The 19,772-nt window shown below is 41.4% G+C and overlaps 1 protein-coding gene across 2 annotated transcripts in view; it reads right to left on the bottom strand.

Moving 5' to 3' along the window:
• ELP3 (elongator acetyltransferase complex subunit 3) overlaps positions 1 to 5,329 on the bottom strand; it is a 119,623-nt gene extending 114,294 nt beyond the window's left edge. The window contains exons 1-2 of one of the 2 annotated variants that reach the window (XM_004382186.2): positions 5,169 to 5,329; positions 1,796 to 1,895 (exon numbers count right to left, since the gene is read on the bottom strand). In XM_004382186.2, the coding sequence (XP_004382243.1) occupies positions 1,796 to 1,895; positions 5,169 to 5,187 (119 nt within the window). In that variant the 5' untranslated portion in view covers positions 5,188 to 5,329. Of the gene's footprint in view, positions 1 to 1,795; positions 1,896 to 5,152 lie in introns of both variants that reach the window. The other variant, XM_023736728.1, reaches the window with a different exon arrangement.
• Between the last annotated feature and the right edge of the window lie 14,443 nt (positions 5,330 to 19,772).

Genomic DNA, 19,772 nt, shown 5'->3' with positions numbered 1-19,772 from the left:
AAAGTTGAGAATTTAGAGGGTTAAAATGTTGTGGGGTTGTTAACCAATGTCATAAAACAGCATGTGTGCTACTGTTACATGAGAAACTATTTGTTCTGTAAGCCTTCACCTGAAGTACAATAAAAAAAAAAAAATTAAAAAAAAATAACAAAGGTACCTCAATTACTCAGGAAATTCCAAGGATTTAGAGTTATCTCTCAAGAACCAGGGACAAAGAACAAGTTCTTTGGGTAAAGTTAATGTAAACCTCACAAGCGCCTAACATGTACAACAGACTACCTAAGTAGTTGGTATAACAGAAGGTATAAAACATAGTTCTTCAATGTTTTAGTTAATGAACAGGTATGCAAAAAAAAAAAGTATAACTGATAAAAATGTATGTAATAAAACACATACACAAAAATGGATACTTACAGATTTCAAGAAAGGGAACTCAGACAGATAGAGAAGACATGGAGATGACACTGGAGCAGACAGACCAGGTCATGTGAAGATGCAAAAAAAGGAATGCATATATTTTAAGAAATATAGGTCAGACCAACTTGAAAGAAAGCAAATGATTTTCAATGTAAAGGTACAGAAATTCCAAAACTTGGAAAAGTCTGCTGAAGCCAGACTGAAAGGCTTTACATATTAGGCGAAGGAATCTGCATTTAACTCCATAACACTGGGGACATGCAGAACGTTCCTGCACAGAGAAGTGACATGACAAAAGCTGAGGTGAAAGAAAATTAAGGGAGCAGAGAGATGAAGAGACCAAAAGAGGAAACCAGTAAAGTAGTCTAGATTTAAGTTTTAAAAGGGATGGAACAGGGAGTTGGTAGTGGAAACTGAAGTGAGAAACATAAGAAAGAAAGAGTTATGAAAATGTAGACCCTAAGTGGACCTAAGGAAAAAGAAGATCCAAAGACAATATTTGTATAATTAGGGGTGTAACCAAGAAAAATAGAATGAAAAATGTTAAAGATACAGAAGAAAAATCATTAAAATGTAAGGTCTTCATAGTCAAGAGGAGATAGTTATTTACTTCTTTATTCACTTAGCAAGCGTTTACTAAGTACAGTGCTTCAAGGAAGGGGTAAAATATTACAGCAGCTCAAGCAACAGAGAATAGGGTCTAAGAAAACGCGACAAAGGGCACTTTCTTTAGAGTAGACTTATATATACTGAATATATGATTTTAAAAAACTAGATGCAGAGATGAAAGGCCACTCTATTTGCAGGTGTAGCAAAGTCAGAGCTGAACATGAATATGGAGAGAAAGTAGACGAAGGTGTCAAAGAAGTTCTAAAGTAGGGAAGGGTTGGATTAGAGCAAGAACCCCAAAGGAAGGCATTTTCTGGCAGAGAGCTATTTCTTCCTCTGATTAGTATGGATAGAAAACAGATGTAAAGTGGTGTAGCACAGATGATAAGAGCATGGCTTCTGCAGCCAGATGGCCCAATTTCAAATCCCACCTCTACCAATTACTTGTCATTCACCCCTGCAAGTTATTTAACTTCTCCATGCCTCAGATTACTCATCTGTCAAATGAAGCTGCTATAAATGCCTACCTCAGACAGTTTTTAAGAGGAGTAACTGAGTTAATACATGTAATGCACTAAGAACATTGTGTGGCATATAGTAAGCACCCAATAAATTTTAGAAAGTAGTAGTATTATTAGGATATGAGGCTATTTTGCCATAGAAAAATAGGACAGGGAAAAAACCCTAAAGAAAACAAGTGGTTTTAGATAATTTACAAAAGAGATCTATTACCTAAAAACAAGATTGCCCCTTTAATAGATCCACTTACTTATTGAGATCAATGTCTCTCCCCTGTTCCTGGGCTTCAATCAGTTGTTTAATAACATCTCCTATGGTCAGCATCATCAGCTCAGCAGGGCTGAGATCCCCTGAAAAGAAAATATTCAACAATGTAAACATCATATTACTCACTAAAGATTTTTAATCTTATTTATAAGAAGTTTTTCCTTCCAAAATCATTCCATCTAAGCTAAATGAGTAGCTCAAGTAAGACAAGACACTAAATCTCTATGTTTACAATTCTTATCATAACTTTTGTCTCCTTAACTTAAAACAAATCTAATTTTACCTATGTATATGGGAAGAGTTCACTTTAGGAGCTCACACACTACAACTAGCATGCTAGATACAGGTAAAGACCAACATGAGGAGAAAGAACCTACAAAATGCTGACAATAGCAGGGCTTACTACAAACAGCCACCTAGCTGTTGTATTCTTTTATAAAAGCACATACATACAAAATAGTGTCAAAAAGATTAAGTTATCTACTCAAAGTTAAAAACCTAACCAGTAAAAGAACCAGGACTAGTTTCATACTCTATTATAAAATACACAGGAAAGAACCAAAGTAGTTACAGTATTTTCCTTTTATGTCCAGATTTGTAATTACTAATATCTGTATAATTAACTTTAGAGTTCACAAAGAAAATTTAGATTTATATTCTCAGAATACAGTGAGGTAGCTAAGACAGGGATATTTGCCCATCCCATGAGGATGCTACCAAGGGGTGGAGCTGGAACTCAAACCCAGGTATCTGCAGAAGTAGTACTGCAAAGCAGGCACAACGGTTCTAGTATCTGCCTAAGGATCTTAATGCATCACTAAGATATTGTCTGTCCATCATCACCACCTTCTCCTGGCAACTGGTGCTCCCTTCTCATTCAAAGGGAGCTGACATGTTTTTACATGACCTCATCAGTCCAATTACAGCTGATTGGTACAAGGAGGGGCACCTATCCAAGCTAGCCCAATCTGAGCTTTTTTTCATCAAAGGGAGAAAGTCAATCTCTCTCTAGTAACAAAAACGGTGGGATATCGCTTGGAAGCTGATGCTAACCACAACTCCTGTGTGTAGTGGAAGGTAATGTGCAAAGATAATGAAGTCATCAGAGACAAGCACAGAAGAGAAAACCCTAGCAGTTATGAAGCCCTTTCATTTATTTGATCTCATTTGAAAACCTGACAAAAACACGCTAAGTAGGTATTGTTATTCCATTATACAAATGAGAAAAATGAGGATAAGGCAGGTTAAGGTAGCACTGTAAATGACACAGTTAAGACAATAAATTCAGGTCTTTTCATCACAACTTTCATGCATTTTCCATTGTACCACACTGCCTCTAACTTAATGAGGCAAGGTTAACCCATATAAAACAACCTGAGAGAAAAAAGTTCATCTATAATCAAAGGCTAAATGCTTTCCAAGTTATTAAACTCAGCACTTCAGAGTTCTATGAAGGTGCCTCAGGGTCCATGTAACAAAGGTAGGGCTAGTAATGATGGTGGAGGAGGAGGAAGGAGAGGAAAGTAAAGGAAAAGAGAGGTCTCTTTTCCCACTTCAACCAAAGCAACTGTACTTTCATCTGCTTATATATTGAGGATCTGCATAAGACTTTATTTGGAGGAGAAAAGGGATTCAGCTGATAAAAATCACTGATTCGAAAACCAGTGGTATAGCCCTTGAGTGCATCAAGAATTAACTGGAAGAGTAAATTAGTAAGAAAAGGCTCTGTGAAGGAAATGGCACAGGGGTCTTTATAGAAAGGGCAGAATTTGGACAAGCAAAACAAAAGGCAATCCAGAGGAATTACCTATCTCTGCATGAAGGACCACTGCCTAACTAGAATACGGGCTTTCTGACAGGGCTTGGTTAAGAACAGGTTAGTGTCTGGTACATAATAAATGCTTACAATTGTCTACTCAAATGAAGTATCGAGGGCATTGGCAGGGAGACAATGGCATTTAAAAGAAATGCAACTGACAGTGGAAAAATGCTCAAATTCGGGGGTAAAAGGATGAAAGTACTATTTAAAGGAAATTAGTATATTATCAGTACAAAGAATGATTCAGAAGATAAAAAGAACACACACAATCTGCAATACTAAGTAAAATGCCATCAAATAGCAACATAGGAAACACACACACACACACACACACACACACACACACACACAAATACATCCACAAAATTTAAATTAAAAACTTTGATTTCAGGCTCCATTCTGTCTCCCAACCCCTACCGGCTGTGTAAGCAAAACCACTGGAAGAATCACTTTAAATAATGTATATGAAAGCCAAAGTATTATTCAAATATTAGTTGTTGATGAAGCTAGTGGCTGGAATAATGAGGAATAAACAATTTCAAAGTGTGATTTCTAAGACCCAATAGGGCTTAGTGACAGATGAGGCTAGAAAAGTGAAGCTGCCTGGCCTGCCAGACTGAGAAGGAGCAAGTTAGAGGGAAGAGATGACTAATTTTGAGCAGGCAGTGTTTTAATGGGACAAGAAAACCAACCAGTTGAAGGTTACCTTGTACACTTGGTACTGCTGCTTGGAAGGAAAAGACGTGACACTTGACACCAAGAGGCACTAGTGGTTAAGGACACAGTTTTTTTTTTTTTATTTTAATTTGATTTTTGGAATTACAGAAACAGCCTGACCCAGCAGCTCCACATTTCCTAAGTATAATTTTGTGCTGTTAAATTTAACTCTTTGAACCTCAGCTTCTTCATCTGTAAAATGAATTATTAGTATCAACAAATGGTAGCTATTATAGTCATTATCATCATTAGACAACTGATAAGATGAGTTTACAGAGGTAAGAATAGAACCTTTGAAGGAATATTTGGAACTGAATCCATCCTGTTGAAAAACAAAAGATGGAACTGCTCCATGCTAATTCAGGAGGCAATACAAATTAGAAGAATTGCATAATTGTTCCACAAAATCCAAGGATTCCAGAGGATTTAATTGTTTTTTCAACTTACAGAAAAAAAAAAAAAGTCAAATGTGTCGTACAGCAAATCTTGAGTCCGAGATGGCGTTAAATTTATCGGTCACGTTAACTCCTTTGAGAGTACACCTTAGAATAAAGCTTTTCCTGCCATCTACGCAAAAGACACCAAGTAATGGCCAGAGAAGCAGAAAGCAAGAAATAGGAGCCGACCCTAGGTTTAAAAAACACAGTAGATATAACGAGAAGGCAGGGAGCTAGAATCGACACAGCCCATGTGGCGAAGCGACTAGATTAGGGAGTGGATTCCTGCGAGAAAAGTTGGGCTCAGCATCTGACTTCCCAGGCGTTCGCCCCTTCCCAACCACCTCTCTTTCCCTTTTTCCTCTACCTCCCTCCGACCACACCTTTCCGCTTCTGCCTCATCTCTGCGTCGTCGTAACAGCAGCCACCACAGATAATATAGGTACAAACTCAGACCTCGCGGAAAGTTGACAGCCACAAAGCAACCCCGACCTGTCGTAAAATGACGATCAATGTATCGTAAAGCTTTACCCTGGAGACGTGCGCGCAAAGCCTGCCCTGTGCTGCAGTGGCGGCTTCGGGGCGGCAGGAGGTGGGGAGGGGCAAGGGCGGAGGTGACCCTGCCTGTAATTTTTGCCAGTAGGATGGGAGCACCTGAAGCAGGTTAGCAGTTTAGGGATTAGAAAGCATGATTTGGGCAGTACAGCGATCGGACAAAGCTTTGTATAGAGGCTGCGCCAGGAAGCCTAAGTGAGAGCATGGAAGTGGGTAGTCTCGAAACAGGGGTTTTGGGGCCGAGGATGCGTCACTTTGGGGGAGGCTGGGCGGGAGCGGAGGAGACTGCGTGAGGACGAACTGTATCGAGGTGGAAATAAATTCAGAGCCTGGACGAGACCTGGCAGGAATCAAGTAGCAATCTGAGGTGAACGGTGTCAAAAACCTAAATGCGCAGGAAACACCAAAAATTGGTATAATGGAATATATTTATTGTGAGTAGATAGCATCAAAACCAGAAGTATTCAGAAAGGCTATCCGAAGAGAGGACAGTGAAAGTAGGTTATATAGGTCGTTGTTAATGTATTGGACGATAGCATCAAAACACAGGGCAGGGTTTCAGGGCCCATCCATTACAGAAACAATCACCAAGGACACACCTAAAACACAGGCTCTAGTCAGACCTTGGAGTTCCTGCTTCTCAAAGCTGGCTACGCATAGATAATTTTCTGAAAGAACACAATGCCTAAGGCCAAACCGTCTCCGCTAAGCTGTTTACTAGGCTATTGTTTGACCTGAAGGTGACTCCAGGGAACCAGTTCCTTTAACATTCAAAAGGACACCTAAGGGCGGATGGCCTGGTTGGGTCACCCCAATTCCATGAACCCAGAAGAAATCTGGATTCCAGGAGAATCAAAATGACTTTGTCAAAAGTTAGGCGCCAGTTTGTCACCCTGGTCTCAGATGAATGGGGTACATAGATAACCATCATGAAATCTATAAACGTCTGTCCAGAAAAACACACGCACACAATTTTGCAGAGTTTGGGGGCAGGACTTGGGATAATGTTTTCCTGAACTCCATCCACGATCTCCTTTGTTCATGGACCAAAAATTAAGAACCCTCTCATTAATAAAGACAGGAATATGTCCTGTCACCATTTCCTTACTTCTCACTAGAATTTAGGTAACAACCCAACCATAACATACCGAAAGTGTCATGGCCAAGCTTTGTGATTTCCTGTCTTGCAAAATTCAGTAGTATTTATCTGCCTTTATCTTATTTGTCAAGGAACCTTGGTGGTACAGTGGTTAAGTGCTCCCCTGCTAACGGAAAGGTAGATGGTTCGAACCCACCAACGGCTCTGAAGGAGAAAGACCTGGTGATCGACTCTCATGAAGATTAACCTAACCCATTGCCATCGAGTGATTCCGACTCATAGCCATCCTATAGGACAGAGTGGAACTGCCCCATAAGGTTTCCAAGGTGTTTAAGTGGTTGGCTGCTAACCAAAAGATCGGCAGTTCAAATCCATCAGCTGCTCCTTGGAAACCCTATGGGGCAGTTCTCCTCTGTCCTATAGGGTCGCTATGAGTTGGAATCGACGCGACAGCAATGGTTTTTTTTTTTTTTTTTTTTACATCTTTACAGAAGCACACTGCCACATCTTTCTCCCACAGAGTGGCTGCTGGGTTCGAACCACTGACGTTTTGGTTAGCGTAGGAAATCCTATGGGGCAGTTCGGCTCTGTCCTATAAGGTTGCTATCAGTTTTACTTGATTTGATGGTGCACAACAACATCTTATTGTCATCCTAGTACCAATTAACATAAGTTATCTTCCTTAGGAGTCTCCTGTCTTCCACGATAAGACCCTCCACTCTCTTGGTTTTTCTTCTACTCTTTCTTAGTCTCTTCTCCTCCTCTAACACAGCTGAAAGTATTGATGTACCACAGGGGTCACTCCTCGACCTCTACCAAGTTGATCTGCAGAGTACTGTAGCTTTAAATACCATCTATAGACACCCAGTTTTAACAGCCCTGACTTCTCTCCTAGTTGACATCTTGTTACATTCGGGTGTCCAATATGCATCTCAAACTCAACATGTCCAAAACAGAATTCTATCTTTACTCCAAATCTGCTCTTTCCCTACTCTTCCTCATCTAAAGGCATCATCACCACTTCATTGATCTTTTATTTCATGCCTCCCTTCCAATCAACAGATCTTGCTGACTCTTATCGCCAGATTATATCCTACAAAAAAGCATTTCTCATCCTTCCCTCACCTGTCACTTCAGACGAAGTTAGCAGCATCTCTCACTTAAACTATTACAGTGAATTACTGGTCCTCACACAGTTTTTACTCAATTGCTTTCTTAAAGACTTTTCTAAAAACATTTACCTTGTTTCACATTTTTAAGTCAACATCTAGCATTTTTACCATGAGTTAAAATAGTTGCAAAGCGTGCAATTTCCAACATATTATAAATATTTCTACTTTTAAAATAATCATATCACTCTTTGACATGTATCCATTGGGATATAAATGCCATAATGAGTTGATACCCACTGCCGTTTCTTTTGGAGCCCTGGTGGTGCAGTGGTTAAGAGCTACGGCTGCTAACCAAAAGACTGGCAGTTTGAATCCACCAGCTGCTCCTTGGAAACCCTATGGGGAAGTTCTACTCTGTCCTATAGGGTTGCTATGAGTCGGAATCAATTCGACGGCAATGGGTATGGGTACCATCTATTTTAAGGAGCTCTGGTGGCGCAGTGGTTAAGCACTTGGCCGCTATCCAAAAGGTCTACAGTTCAAACCCATCAGCCACTCCATGGGAGAAACGTGGCAATCTCCTGTAAAGATTTACAATGTTGGAAACCCCATATAGGGTCACTGTGAATCAGAATTGACTTGAGGGCAATGAGTTTTTGGTTTTGACCATCTTTTTTTAAATTTTTTATTGTTGCACTTTAAGTGGAAGTTTACAATTCAAGTTAGTCTCTCTGTGATGGTTAAGATTGTATGTCAACTTGGCTAGACTATTATTCTCAGTGTTTTAGCAGTTGTATAAATGTTGTGATCACCCCCATGATGGAATCTGTTGAGTGGTACTGGCAGAGGCAGGGCCTGTGGCAGCTTACCGCCCTCTCAGTTTCATCTCTCTGCCTTCCGCTGGTTACTTTCTGCCTGCTCTCCTTGCCAAGGTTTTTGGCTTGTTCCAGACTCAGCAGCTGCCTCTTGTTGTCTCACCCCTGGTTCGTGGGACTTGAGCTAGCAGCTTACCTTTTGATCTTGGAATTTGTCCAACTTCTCAGCCTGCAAGCAAGAGTCTGGTTCCCCGACCTGCCGACCTTGGGTTCGCCAGCCCCTGCAGCTACATGAATCAGGAGAAACCTTGCGGTCTTGTCTGCTGATCTTGGAATTCATTGACCTTCACAGCCTGTGAGCGGGAGCCCCTCTCCGATCTGCTGACTTTGGGTTCACCAGTTTCTGAGGTTACGTGAACTGGGAGAGGCCTCTACCCTGATCTGTGAACTTGGGACGTTTTAGCCTCTACAATTATGTGAGCTATTTCCTTGATATAAATCTCTCTGTATATATATTTATACACTTTACTGGTTTTGCTTCTGTAGAGAGCCCAGCCTAAGACATTTGGTACCGGGAGTTGGGTGCTGCTCTAACAGATACATAAAATGTGGAAGTGGTTTTGAAACTCAATGGATAGAGCAGTGGCAGCAACAAAGGACCAGCAGCAGCAGAGAACCTGCAGCAGCAGAGAACCTGCAACAGCAGAGAAGCAGCAGCGGTAGAGAACCAACAGCAGCAGAACCAGGAGACCAGTGCGGGACGGCGCTGGAGCCGACCCACGGAGCGAGAGAGCTGAGTGCCTGTGTGCAGGAGGCTTCCTGGCAGAGTGGGGCGCCTCTGGGCACTTATCGGTGGAACTACAGAGCTTTGGAACACTTGCCCCAGCAGGGCAGTTGCCGGGTGAGGCCCAAGGGCCAAGAGGCCACAGGAAACAGAAGCAGAAGCTGAAGAGACAAGGAACACAAGAAGCCTAGCTGCCTCAGTCTCAAAAGATATGGCCATGACCTCTGGCGTTTCAAAGGATGGAGCCATGGCCTCTGGTGCTTCTAAGGGTGGAGTCGCCACTCAGATGGAGTGGGAGAATGGTGCGCCTAAAGCCAAGGGAGCAGAGTTGCTGTCCCAGTGGGCCTGGAAGGCAGAGCTGAAGCCCAGGGCCGAGGAGCTTCTGCTCAGAATCTGGAGACTGTGGCCAATACCTGGAGTCTGGAGGGCAGGGCCATTGTGGAAATTGTCTCAGGGAACACAGGTTTATTTTCAAAGCCTTGAGGGCTAATGTAATGTGTTCTGCTGACTTGCTTGATGCCTGTTATCCCTTCTTTGCCTCCAATTTCTCCCATTTGTAATGGAAATGTCTAGCTTGTGCCTGTTCTGCCATTGTACCTTTGGAAGCTAATAACTTGTGTTCTAGATTTCACAAATGAAGAGGAATTTTTGGATTTTGGACTTGGAGTTAAGACTTTTGCTACGATATGATGGGGTGAATGTGTTTTCCATGTTGCAAGGATGTGATTTTTTGGGGGCCAAAGGGTGGAATGTCATGGTCTGAATTATGTCCCCCAAAAATGTGTGTATCAATTTGGCTGGGCCATGATTCCCAGAATTGTGTGGTTGGTGTCCATTTTGTGATTGTAATTTTATGTTAAAGAGGATAAGGGTGGAATTGTAACACCACCCTTACCCAGGTCACATCCCTGATCCAATGTAAAAGGATTTTCCCTAGGGTGTGGCCTGCACCACCTTTTACCTTACAAGAGATTAAAGGGAAGCAAGCAGAGAATTGGGGACCTCATACCATCAAGAAAGCAGTGCTGGGAGCAGAGCGTGTCCTTTGGACCGGGGTTGCTGTGCAGAGAAGCTCCTAGTCCGGGGGAACACCGAAGAGAAGAAGGCCGACAGAGAGAAAAAGCCTTCCCCTGGAGCTGACGCCCTGAATTTGGACTTTTAGCCTACTTTGACTGTGAGGAAATAAACTTCTCTTTGTTAAAACCATCCACTTGTGGTATTTCTGTTATAGCAGCACTAGATGACTAAGACACTCTCATACAAAAATTTATACATACATTGTTTTATGACCCTAATTGCTCTCCCTATACTGTGACAGCACACTCCTCCTTTCCACCCCTGATTTCCCGTATCCATTCAACCAACTCCTCACCCTCTCTGCCTTCTCATCTCACCTCTGGACAGAAGCTGCCTATTTAGTCTCTTGTATCTACTTGAGCTAAGAAGCACGCTCTTCATGAGTATCATTTTATGTCCCATAGTCCAGTCTAATCTTTGTCTGAAGAGTTGACCTCAGGACTTGTTTTAGTTCTGGGTTGACAGAGAGTCCAGGGCCATGCTTTCTGGGATTCCTCCTGTCTCAGACCATTAAGTCTGTTCTTTTTACTAGAATTTGAGTTCTGCACCCCACCTTTCTCCTGCTCCATCAGGGACTGTCTGTTGTGTTCCCTGTCAGGGCATTGACCATCTAGTTTAAGGAGCCCTGGTGGCACAGTGGTTAAAGAGCTCTGCTGCTAACCAAAAGGTCAGTGATTCCAAGCTACCAGCCACTCCTTGGAAACCCTATGGGGCAGTTATACTCTGTCCTATAGGGTCGCTAGAAGTTGGAATTAACTCAGTAGCAATGGGTTTTGTTTCTTGGTTTACCATCTATTTTTAAAATATTTTTTTATCAGCCAGAAATTTTACATCATTCCTTTACTCCCTTGAAAACATTAATTAAGACCCCCTCTCGTTAATAAGAAGCCCTGGTGGCACAGTGGTTAAGAAGAGCTTGGCTGCTAACCAAGAAGTCAATAGTTCCAATCCACAAGCTGCTCCTTGGAAACCCTATGGGGCAGTTATACTCTGTCCTATAAAGTCACTATGAGTCAGAATCAACTCAACGGCAACAGGCTTGGGCTTGGGGCTCATTAATAAAGACTAGAGTACGTGCTGTCTCCAGTTACTTGCTTCCCACTAGAATTGACGTAACTCTAATTCTCTGACTCTACTGTCCTGGTCCGTTCCACTTCCTACCTCAGAATGTGATCCTAATGTAGTGCGTTTTAAGCTTGAAAGCCTTTTATTGATCATGCCATCATACTCTGCACAAAAATGTTTATAAACTGAAAATTAAAATTTTTTCTATGGCCATAAGTTTCTGAGTGTTTTTAAATATCTTTTGTTTGAGTCATAATTATGATTAATATACAGTTAACCAAAACAGCATAATACATCAAAATCCTAATAAATAATTATATTTATAAATGAGTTTTTTCAGAAACTTTCTGTTAATGAAACGGATGAAGCTAGATTTGTGTGTGTGTATATATATATGAATACTGCTTTTTGCTAGAACGAGAGTTCAGCATTTGTTTTTATAAATTTAAGTGCTGAGAAAATGAGTTATGTGCCAAAAATTTCATAGTCATTTTATTAGTTATCTAGTGCTGCTATAACAGAAATACCACAAGTGAGATGGCTTTAACAAAAAGAAATTTATTCTCTCAGAGTTTAGGAGGCTAGAAGTCCGAATTCAGGTGCCAGCTCCAGGGGAAGAATTTCTCTCTCTGTTGGCTCTGGGGGAAGGTCCTTGTCATCAGTATCCTGGTTGAGGAGCTTCTTAGCACAGGAACCCTGGGTCCAAAGGACACACTCTTCTCCTGACTCTTGTTTCTTGGTGGTATGCGGTCCCCTCATTGCTCTGCTCACTTCTCTCTTTTATATCTCAAAAGAGATTGATTTAAGACACAACCTAATCTTGTATATTGAGTCCTGCCTCATTGATACCATGGAGGTAGGATTTATAACACATAGGAAAATCACATCAGATGACAAAATAATAGACAATCACACAATACTGGGAATCATGGCCTAGCCAAATTGATACACATTTTTGGGGGGCACAATTCAATCCATAAAGTCATCTAGCATCAAAATTATTTTTCATGACCTATCTCATCAGGCAACTCTATTAGGTCTTCCTTAGATTTTGATGAAAGCAAAGAACCACTTAACTTACAAAAAAGATGTGTTATTCACTTTCTTAAAACATAAACACCAATATTTCTTCCTGTCCATTGTGTAGCACTCTGTAGATTTCTACATCTAGGGCAATGCACCATAGGGATAAGGTAAAGATATGCTCTTCTTTTGTCAAGTGGGAGAAGGGCCACTGTGTAAAGAAAGATGGAAAAGAATCTGCACCTTCATCACAGGTAAGTGATTGATCGTAGAAGGGTGCATATGCATGCTTATTTCCTTAAAAAAAAAAAAATCCAGGCTTGGGCTCCCCTTGGAAATCAGGTCTTGCTCAGGGATACATGTACACCACCATTGCAATCGAGTAATTGATATCTCTGCTTCCATTCTTGCCTGCCCCACCTGTAATCCATTCTCTACACAGCAACCAGAATTATCTTCACGAAACATAGATCATGTCACTCTCCTGCTTAAAATTTTTCAGTAATGTATTAGTTATCTAGTGCTGCTGAAACAGAAATGCCAAGAGTGAGTGGCTTTAAAGAACAAATTTATTTTCTCACAGTTTAGGAGGCTAGAAGTCTGAATTCAGGAGAAGGCTCTTTCTGCCATCTCTGTGGGAAGATCCTTGTTCAGCTTCTGTAGCCCCAGTATTCCTTCGGTCCTTGGCAATCTTCATGTGACATCTCTCCCCTTCCCCGCCCAGCCCCCCTCCAATGTTTGTCCTCTCTTCTGTGTCTACTCTTTTTATAACTCAGAAGTGATTAGGTTTAGGACACACCCTACACTGATGTGGCACTATTAACATAACAAAGAGAACCCTATTCCCAAATGGTATTACATCCACAGGTATGGGGTGAAGATTTCAAATTTTTTTTTTTCTTTTTTGGGGGTAGGGGGTGTGGAACACAATTTGATACATAACATAGCTTCTATGTTGTCTTACAATAAAGCTCCCACTCTTTACAAAGCCCTATATGATCTAGCCTCTGCTTACTTCGCCTACTGCTCTCCCATTTGCTCCGAACTTGAGGAACACTTCTCCTCTTTCTGCTCTTCAGTCAGAAGTGCCAACCTTTTTCCCACCTCAGGGCTTTTACATTTCCTGTTTCTTCTGTCTGGGGCACTCTTCCCCCGGATCTCCACATGGCTGCATTCTTGTTATTCAGGTTTCAATTCAAATATCACCTCTTCAGGGAGGTTTTCCCTGACTAGCCTGTCTATAGGGGGTTGTTATGAGTTGGAATTGACTTGACAGCAACAGGTTTGGTTTTGGGTTTTAGCTTGTCTGAAAAACTGCCCCTTCCCCACCTCCTCACTCTATTTTATTCATAGCATTTATCATAATTTAATGTTACTTGTTTATTAACTTACTTATTATTTACTTCTCTCCATCAGTAAAGCCCCATGAGAACGGGAATTCTATTGGTCTTTTTCATCTATATATCCCCAGTGTCTAAAATAGTGTTTAGAACATAGTATGTATTCAAGATATATTTGTTGAAGAATGAATGATAATCGACTATCTACATATTGCCTACTATGACAATGTCCCTGAATGCCGCAAATGGCTTGCACTCGACTACTAAAAATTGGCAGTTCAAACACACCCAGAAGAAAGGCCTGGCAATCTGCTTCTGTACAGATCACAGCCAAGAAAACCCTATGGAGCAGTTCCATTACTGAATGCAATAGGTTCACCGTCTGCACTCTTGTTAAGAATAACTAAGAGTCAAGCGGATTTAAAGTAAGGCATAGTTTATTACTCGCGGCTAGTAAGGAGAGGCGGGGAGATCCTCCCCAAAAGCATTGTCTCTGAACGAAGGGCTGGGGGTGCAGTTTTATACCACGCAGGAAAGGGGAAGTCATACATATCCAGTAACTTCATATATATTCAAGAAGGGATCGGGGTAGGATTTTAGCACAGAAGCGGCTGACAGACTTCTCGCTTCTGAAATGGGCTCGGTCACTGCTCGATGACGTATGTCCGGTGACTTTGGTTCCTAGGCAATACTTCCGGTATGAGGCCATCTGACAGTCAACCTGATCTCTTACCGCTCATGCCCAGGATTCTAGTTCTAATTGGCTAATCTGTACGAGTGGACAGATTAGGAGGAAGCAAACAACATTTGCACCGTTCTTCTTCTAGAAAAAAATTTAACCGACATAACTTGTTGTTTAAGGCCTTTTCTGTCCCTAGCTGGTCTCAGTTCTACTCTATAACACATGAGGTCACCTTGAGTCGGAATTGATGGCAACGGGTAGGGTAGACAGGTTTACTCTAAATAAATGAATTAATTAATGTAGTCAATAAATTAATACATTAAAAACAATAGTGTCTACTATGTGCCAGTGACTGTTCTAAGTGCTTGGGATATATCACTAAACAAAACAAGCTAGTATTACTCCATAATGGAGCTTATATTCTATCGGGATGACAGTAAACAATAAAGAAGCAAATTATCTGGTATGTTAAAAAGGATATATGGATAAAAGAAAAAGAAGATCTAGATAAGGAAGGAAGAGATAGGAGAGAGCGATAGAGACAGGTGAGGATGGTACATTTATAATTTCAAATAGAGGTTAGGGTAAACCTTGTTGAGAATGGGGTATTTGAGCAGATAGTTGATATGCAGGTACTTGGGGGAAGAGAATTTCAGGTAAAGGGAACAGTTTGTACAAAGCTCCTAGGGTTACAGATGCCTGGTGTATTCAAGGAAGTAAGGAGGCCGGTGTGAATGGAGCAATGAGTGCGAGGAAGAGTTATAGAGATCAGAGAAGTGATGGAGTGGGAGTAGGGGACAATGCAGCTCATGTAAAACCAGTAGACCAATGGAAAGCCTTTGGGTTTTATTCTAAGTGACATGAGGAACCGCTGGAGAGTTTAGAGCAGAGGAATGATACAATCTGGTTTATAATTTAAAAGGATCTTTATTTGCTGTGTTGAGAATAGCCTGGGGGTGGGGGGTGGGGGTAGAAGCAGGGAGATCAGTTAGGTGGCTATTATCATACCCATGCCACTGATTCCCAAACTTTGTTGTACTTTAGAATCCCATGGAGAGCACTTAAAAATTTTGGTGCCAAAGTCGCACCCCATAACAATTACATTAGAGCCAGGCATGAGTATTTTAAAAGATCCTCAGGTGATTCCAATGAGCAGCAAAGTCTAGAAACCACTGAACCAAGCCAGGGGCCATGGTGACCCAAAACAGGACAGTAGGCAGTAGAGATGTTAAGGTGTGTTCAGATTCTGAATGTATTTTGAAGATTTCAACAAGGGAACGAGAGAAAGAGAGCCGCCAAGGATGATACTAAAGCTTTTGGCCTGAGACTGGAGCCATGTAGCTGCCATTAGCTGAAATGGAGAAGACCATAGGTAAAGTAGGATTTGGAAAGGATGTATCAGGAGGTCAGTTTTGGACGTGATGTGTTTGAGATGCCTAATGAACAGTAAGGCATGAAAAAGGCCAGGGCTGGAGATGTACATCCCAGAGCTATCGGCATGTAGGTAAAATTTAAAGCTATGAAACTGGGTGAATGTGGATAGGAAGAGAAGAGACCAAAGACTAAGTCTTGGGGCACTCTATTACAAACAGGTTGAGGAGGAGAGGAGAAACTAGCAAAGGAGACTGAGGAGGTGCCTCCAGGGAGGAGGGAGGAAAATTAGAAGTGTACAGTTCCCTGGAAGCCAAGTGAAGAAAGTGTGTCAGGGAGGAGGGGATGATCAACTGAGTCAAATGCTGCTGATGGTTCAAATAAGATAAGGGTTGAAATTTGACTAGAATCATTGGTGACTTTGACAAGAACAGTTTTGGTGGAACGGGGGGTGGGGGTGAAGGCCTTATGGTAGATTGAGAGGAGAGGAATTTGAGACAATGAGTTTAGAAAACTCTTTTAGGGAGTTTTGCCATAATGAGGTGCAGAGAAATGGGGTAGAGGAAGTGCTTGTTTATTTTTAAAGTGGATTAAATAACAGTAAGCTTGTATTTCAGCAGGAATAATCCAGTGAAGAGTGAAAATCTGATTAATTAAAAGAAGAGAGAGAAGTGCTGGACCTAGTCCTTCACGTGGAGAGAGGGGAATAAATCTGGTGCACAAGATAAGGAATTGGCTTTAGTTGAATAAATGGTTAGCTCATCTATTTACAGACTGAAAAGCAGACTGTGTGAGTGCAGATTCTGATAGGTGTTTGGATGTGATGGTGGGACTCTGTGGACATTCTCTTTCAATTGTTGCAATGTTTTCAGTGAATTCTGTGGAAATTCAGCCTGGCAAAGTGACCAAATTTCTAGCAGGCCTAGAATTAAGGTGTCTAATAGCAGATGTCAGGGACCACCGCGAAGAATTCAGGCAGGTTAAAAAAAAAACCTCAATATTAATTTTAATTATTAGGTAGTTTAGTAGCACTTCTGATTAAGGATATGGTTAATTGCCGAAGGAAAGAAACAACCAGTAGAGGGAGAGCTAAGCACATGGGACATGAATATGAGTGTAAGGTATGATTTTGCCCACATAGGTAGCAGAAGATCCATCATTAATAACAGCTGTCTCATTGATTTTCTTGTTTTGAACTTTATTTTGATGTTTATTTGGTTTTCTTATGAAGGAAGTCCATAATCTTCCCAAAAGTTCAAAGCAATTAAGATCACGGTATAGATAGTTATCTTCAATTCTTCCTACTTTTTGACTCTTTGCTTTCTGAATCCTCATTTTGAACTAAAACCATATCTAGGGTTACTGTCTTAGTTATCTAGTGCTGCTATAACAGAAATACCACAAATGGATGGCTTTAAAAAACAGAAATTTAATTTCTCACAGTTTAGGAGGCTAGAAGTCTAAATTCAGGGTGCTGGCTCTAGGGGAAGGCTTTCTCTCTCTCTGACAGCTCTGGGGGAAGGTCCTTGTCTCTTCAGCTTGTATTCTCATTCCTTGGAGATCTCCATGTAGCTTGGCATCGATCTTCCCCCATCTCTGCTTTTCTTGCTTATTTGTTTAATCTCTTTTATATCTCAAAAGAGATTGAATTAAGTCACACCAGACACTAATGCTGTGTCATTAACATAACAATGATAACCCATTCCCAAATGGGATTATAACCACAGGCACAAAAGTTAGGATTTACAACACATATTTTCGGGGGACATAATTCAGTGCATAACATTCCACCCTTTGGCTCCTCAAAATTCATGTCCTTGCCACATGCAAAACACATTTACCCCACCACATCATCCAAAAAGTCTTAAATCAACTCCAAGTCCAAAAATCACATCTGAATCATCTAATTCAAATATGGGTGAGACTTTAGGCATATTCCATACCCAGGTGAAATACCTCTTCATCTGTGAACCTGTGAAACCTAGATTACAAGTTATTTGCTTCCAAAGTACAATGGTGGAGCAGGCACAAGGTAGAGATTTTCATTACAAATTGAAGAAATTGGAGGGAAAGAAGGGATAATGGGCACCAAGCAAGTCCTAAACCCAGCAGAACAAACTCCATTAGCTCTCAAGCTTGAAAATAATCCTTTGTTCTCTGAGACCATTTGGGCAATGGCCCTGCCCTCCAGACTCTGAGTGTTGGCCATGTCCTCTGGATTCTGGGTGGAGGCCCCCCAGCCCTGGGCTTCAGTTTCACCTTCCAGGCCCACTGGGACAGCAACTCTGCTCCCTTGGCTTTGGGCGGCCCCCTGCTCCTAGTCCATCTGAGTGGTAACTGTACCCCTTCTGCCCCTTGGTCATGGCAGCCCTGCCCCCTCAGTTTTGGGCAGTGGCCCCATCCCCCAGCACACCTTAATGGCAGCCACACATTCCAGAAACAAGTTGGCCAAAGTCTGACTCTTTGAAACCTAGGAGGCTGTGGCCCCACCCTTTGAGCTTCAGGAGATCACAGCCTCACCCTTTGAAACCAAGAAGGCCCTGCTTCCTTCCAACAGTTCTGCTAATCTCCCAGCTGCTCCAGGGATAGTCCTTGTCTTTTCTTGAAAAACAATGGATGCAGCTCCTTTGGCCTGTGTCCTGTGTAGAATGCCAAGAGACAGACAGTGTTCTTTCCTTTCATTCTTTTTCTGTCCCCTTCAGTCTAAGCTGCTCCGTTTTCTGCTGTGGTAGTTGGCTAGATCCATGAGTCACAGGCTTAATCTCTTTAGCAAAAGATTATGTAGCCACATCCTTGGTGAACATTCTAGAACACATGTCCTTAGTTTGTATAACAGAATTTTCCAAATCTTTAAGTTCTGTTTTCATTTTGCACAGTCCACTTTTAAGTCCATCTCTTTTCTCTTGTATTTTACTATAAGGGGCAAGTAGAAACCACATGGCCCCTTAAGATCTGGCTTAGAAATCTCATCAGCCAGATATCCAAGTTCATCACTTACAAGTTCTACCTTCCACCAAATATCTGAACATAATTCAGACAAGTTGTTTGCCACTGCATAAAAATGATCAGCCTTTTTCCATTGTCCAATCACGTGTTCATCATTTTGTTTTAAAGCCTCACCAGAAGCATGTGTAACGTGCACATTTCTAGCAAGATTCTGTTGCTGGCACCGTATGTGTTCTCTAAAACAATAGAAACTTTCTGTATAGCTCTCCTCACTTCCTTCTGAGGCCTCACCAAAATTGCCTTTGATGTCCATAATTCTACCAACAGTCTGTTCAAGGCAATCTGTTGTTGTTAGGTGCTGTCAAGTTGGTTCCAACTCATAGTGAACCTTTGAACAATAGAATGAAACACTGCCTGGTCCTGCGCCATCCTCACAATTGTTGCTATGTCTGAGCCCATTGTTGCAGCCACTGTGTCAATCTACCTCATTGGGGGTCCTCCTCTTTCTCTCTGACCCTCTACTTTACCAAACATGATATTCTTCTTGAGTGACTGGTTCCTCCTGATAACATGTCCAAAGTACATGAGATGAAATTTTGCCATTCTTGCTTCTAAGGAAGGACCATTCTGGCTGTATTTCTTCCAAGACGGATTTGTTTGTTCTTCTGGCAGGCCATGGTATAGTCAATATTTTTTGCCAACACCATAATGAAAAGGCATCAATTTTTTTTCAGTCTTCCTTATTCATCGTCCAGTTTTTGCATGCATATGAGGCAACTGAAAATACCATGGCTTGGATCAAGTGCACCTTAGTCCTCAAAGTGACATCTTTGCTTTTTAACACTTTAAAGAGATCTTTTGCAGCAGATTTGCCCAATGCAATGTGTCGTTTGATTTCTTTAAAAAAAAATTTTTTTTATTGTACTTTAGGTGAAGGTTTACAGAACAAATATTTTCTCATTAAAAAGTCAGTACACATATTATTTTATGACATTGGTTAACAACCCCACTACATGTCAACATGCTTGCTTCTCAGCCATGGAGGACCTTTTTTTTTTTTTTTTTTTTGGTGAAAATATACATAGTCAAAGATACACCATTTCAAAAATGTCTACATG

The sequence above is a fragment of the Trichechus manatus genome, unplaced genomic scaffold, assembly GCF_000243295.1.
Source record: "Trichechus manatus latirostris isolate Lorelei unplaced genomic scaffold, TriManLat1.0 scaffold00091, whole genome shotgun sequence".
Lineage (NCBI taxonomy): Eukaryota > Metazoa > Chordata > Mammalia > Sirenia > Trichechidae > Trichechus > Trichechus manatus.
Note: the sequence above shows the minus strand (reverse complement) of the source record. Positions and strands in the feature narration are given on the sequence as shown.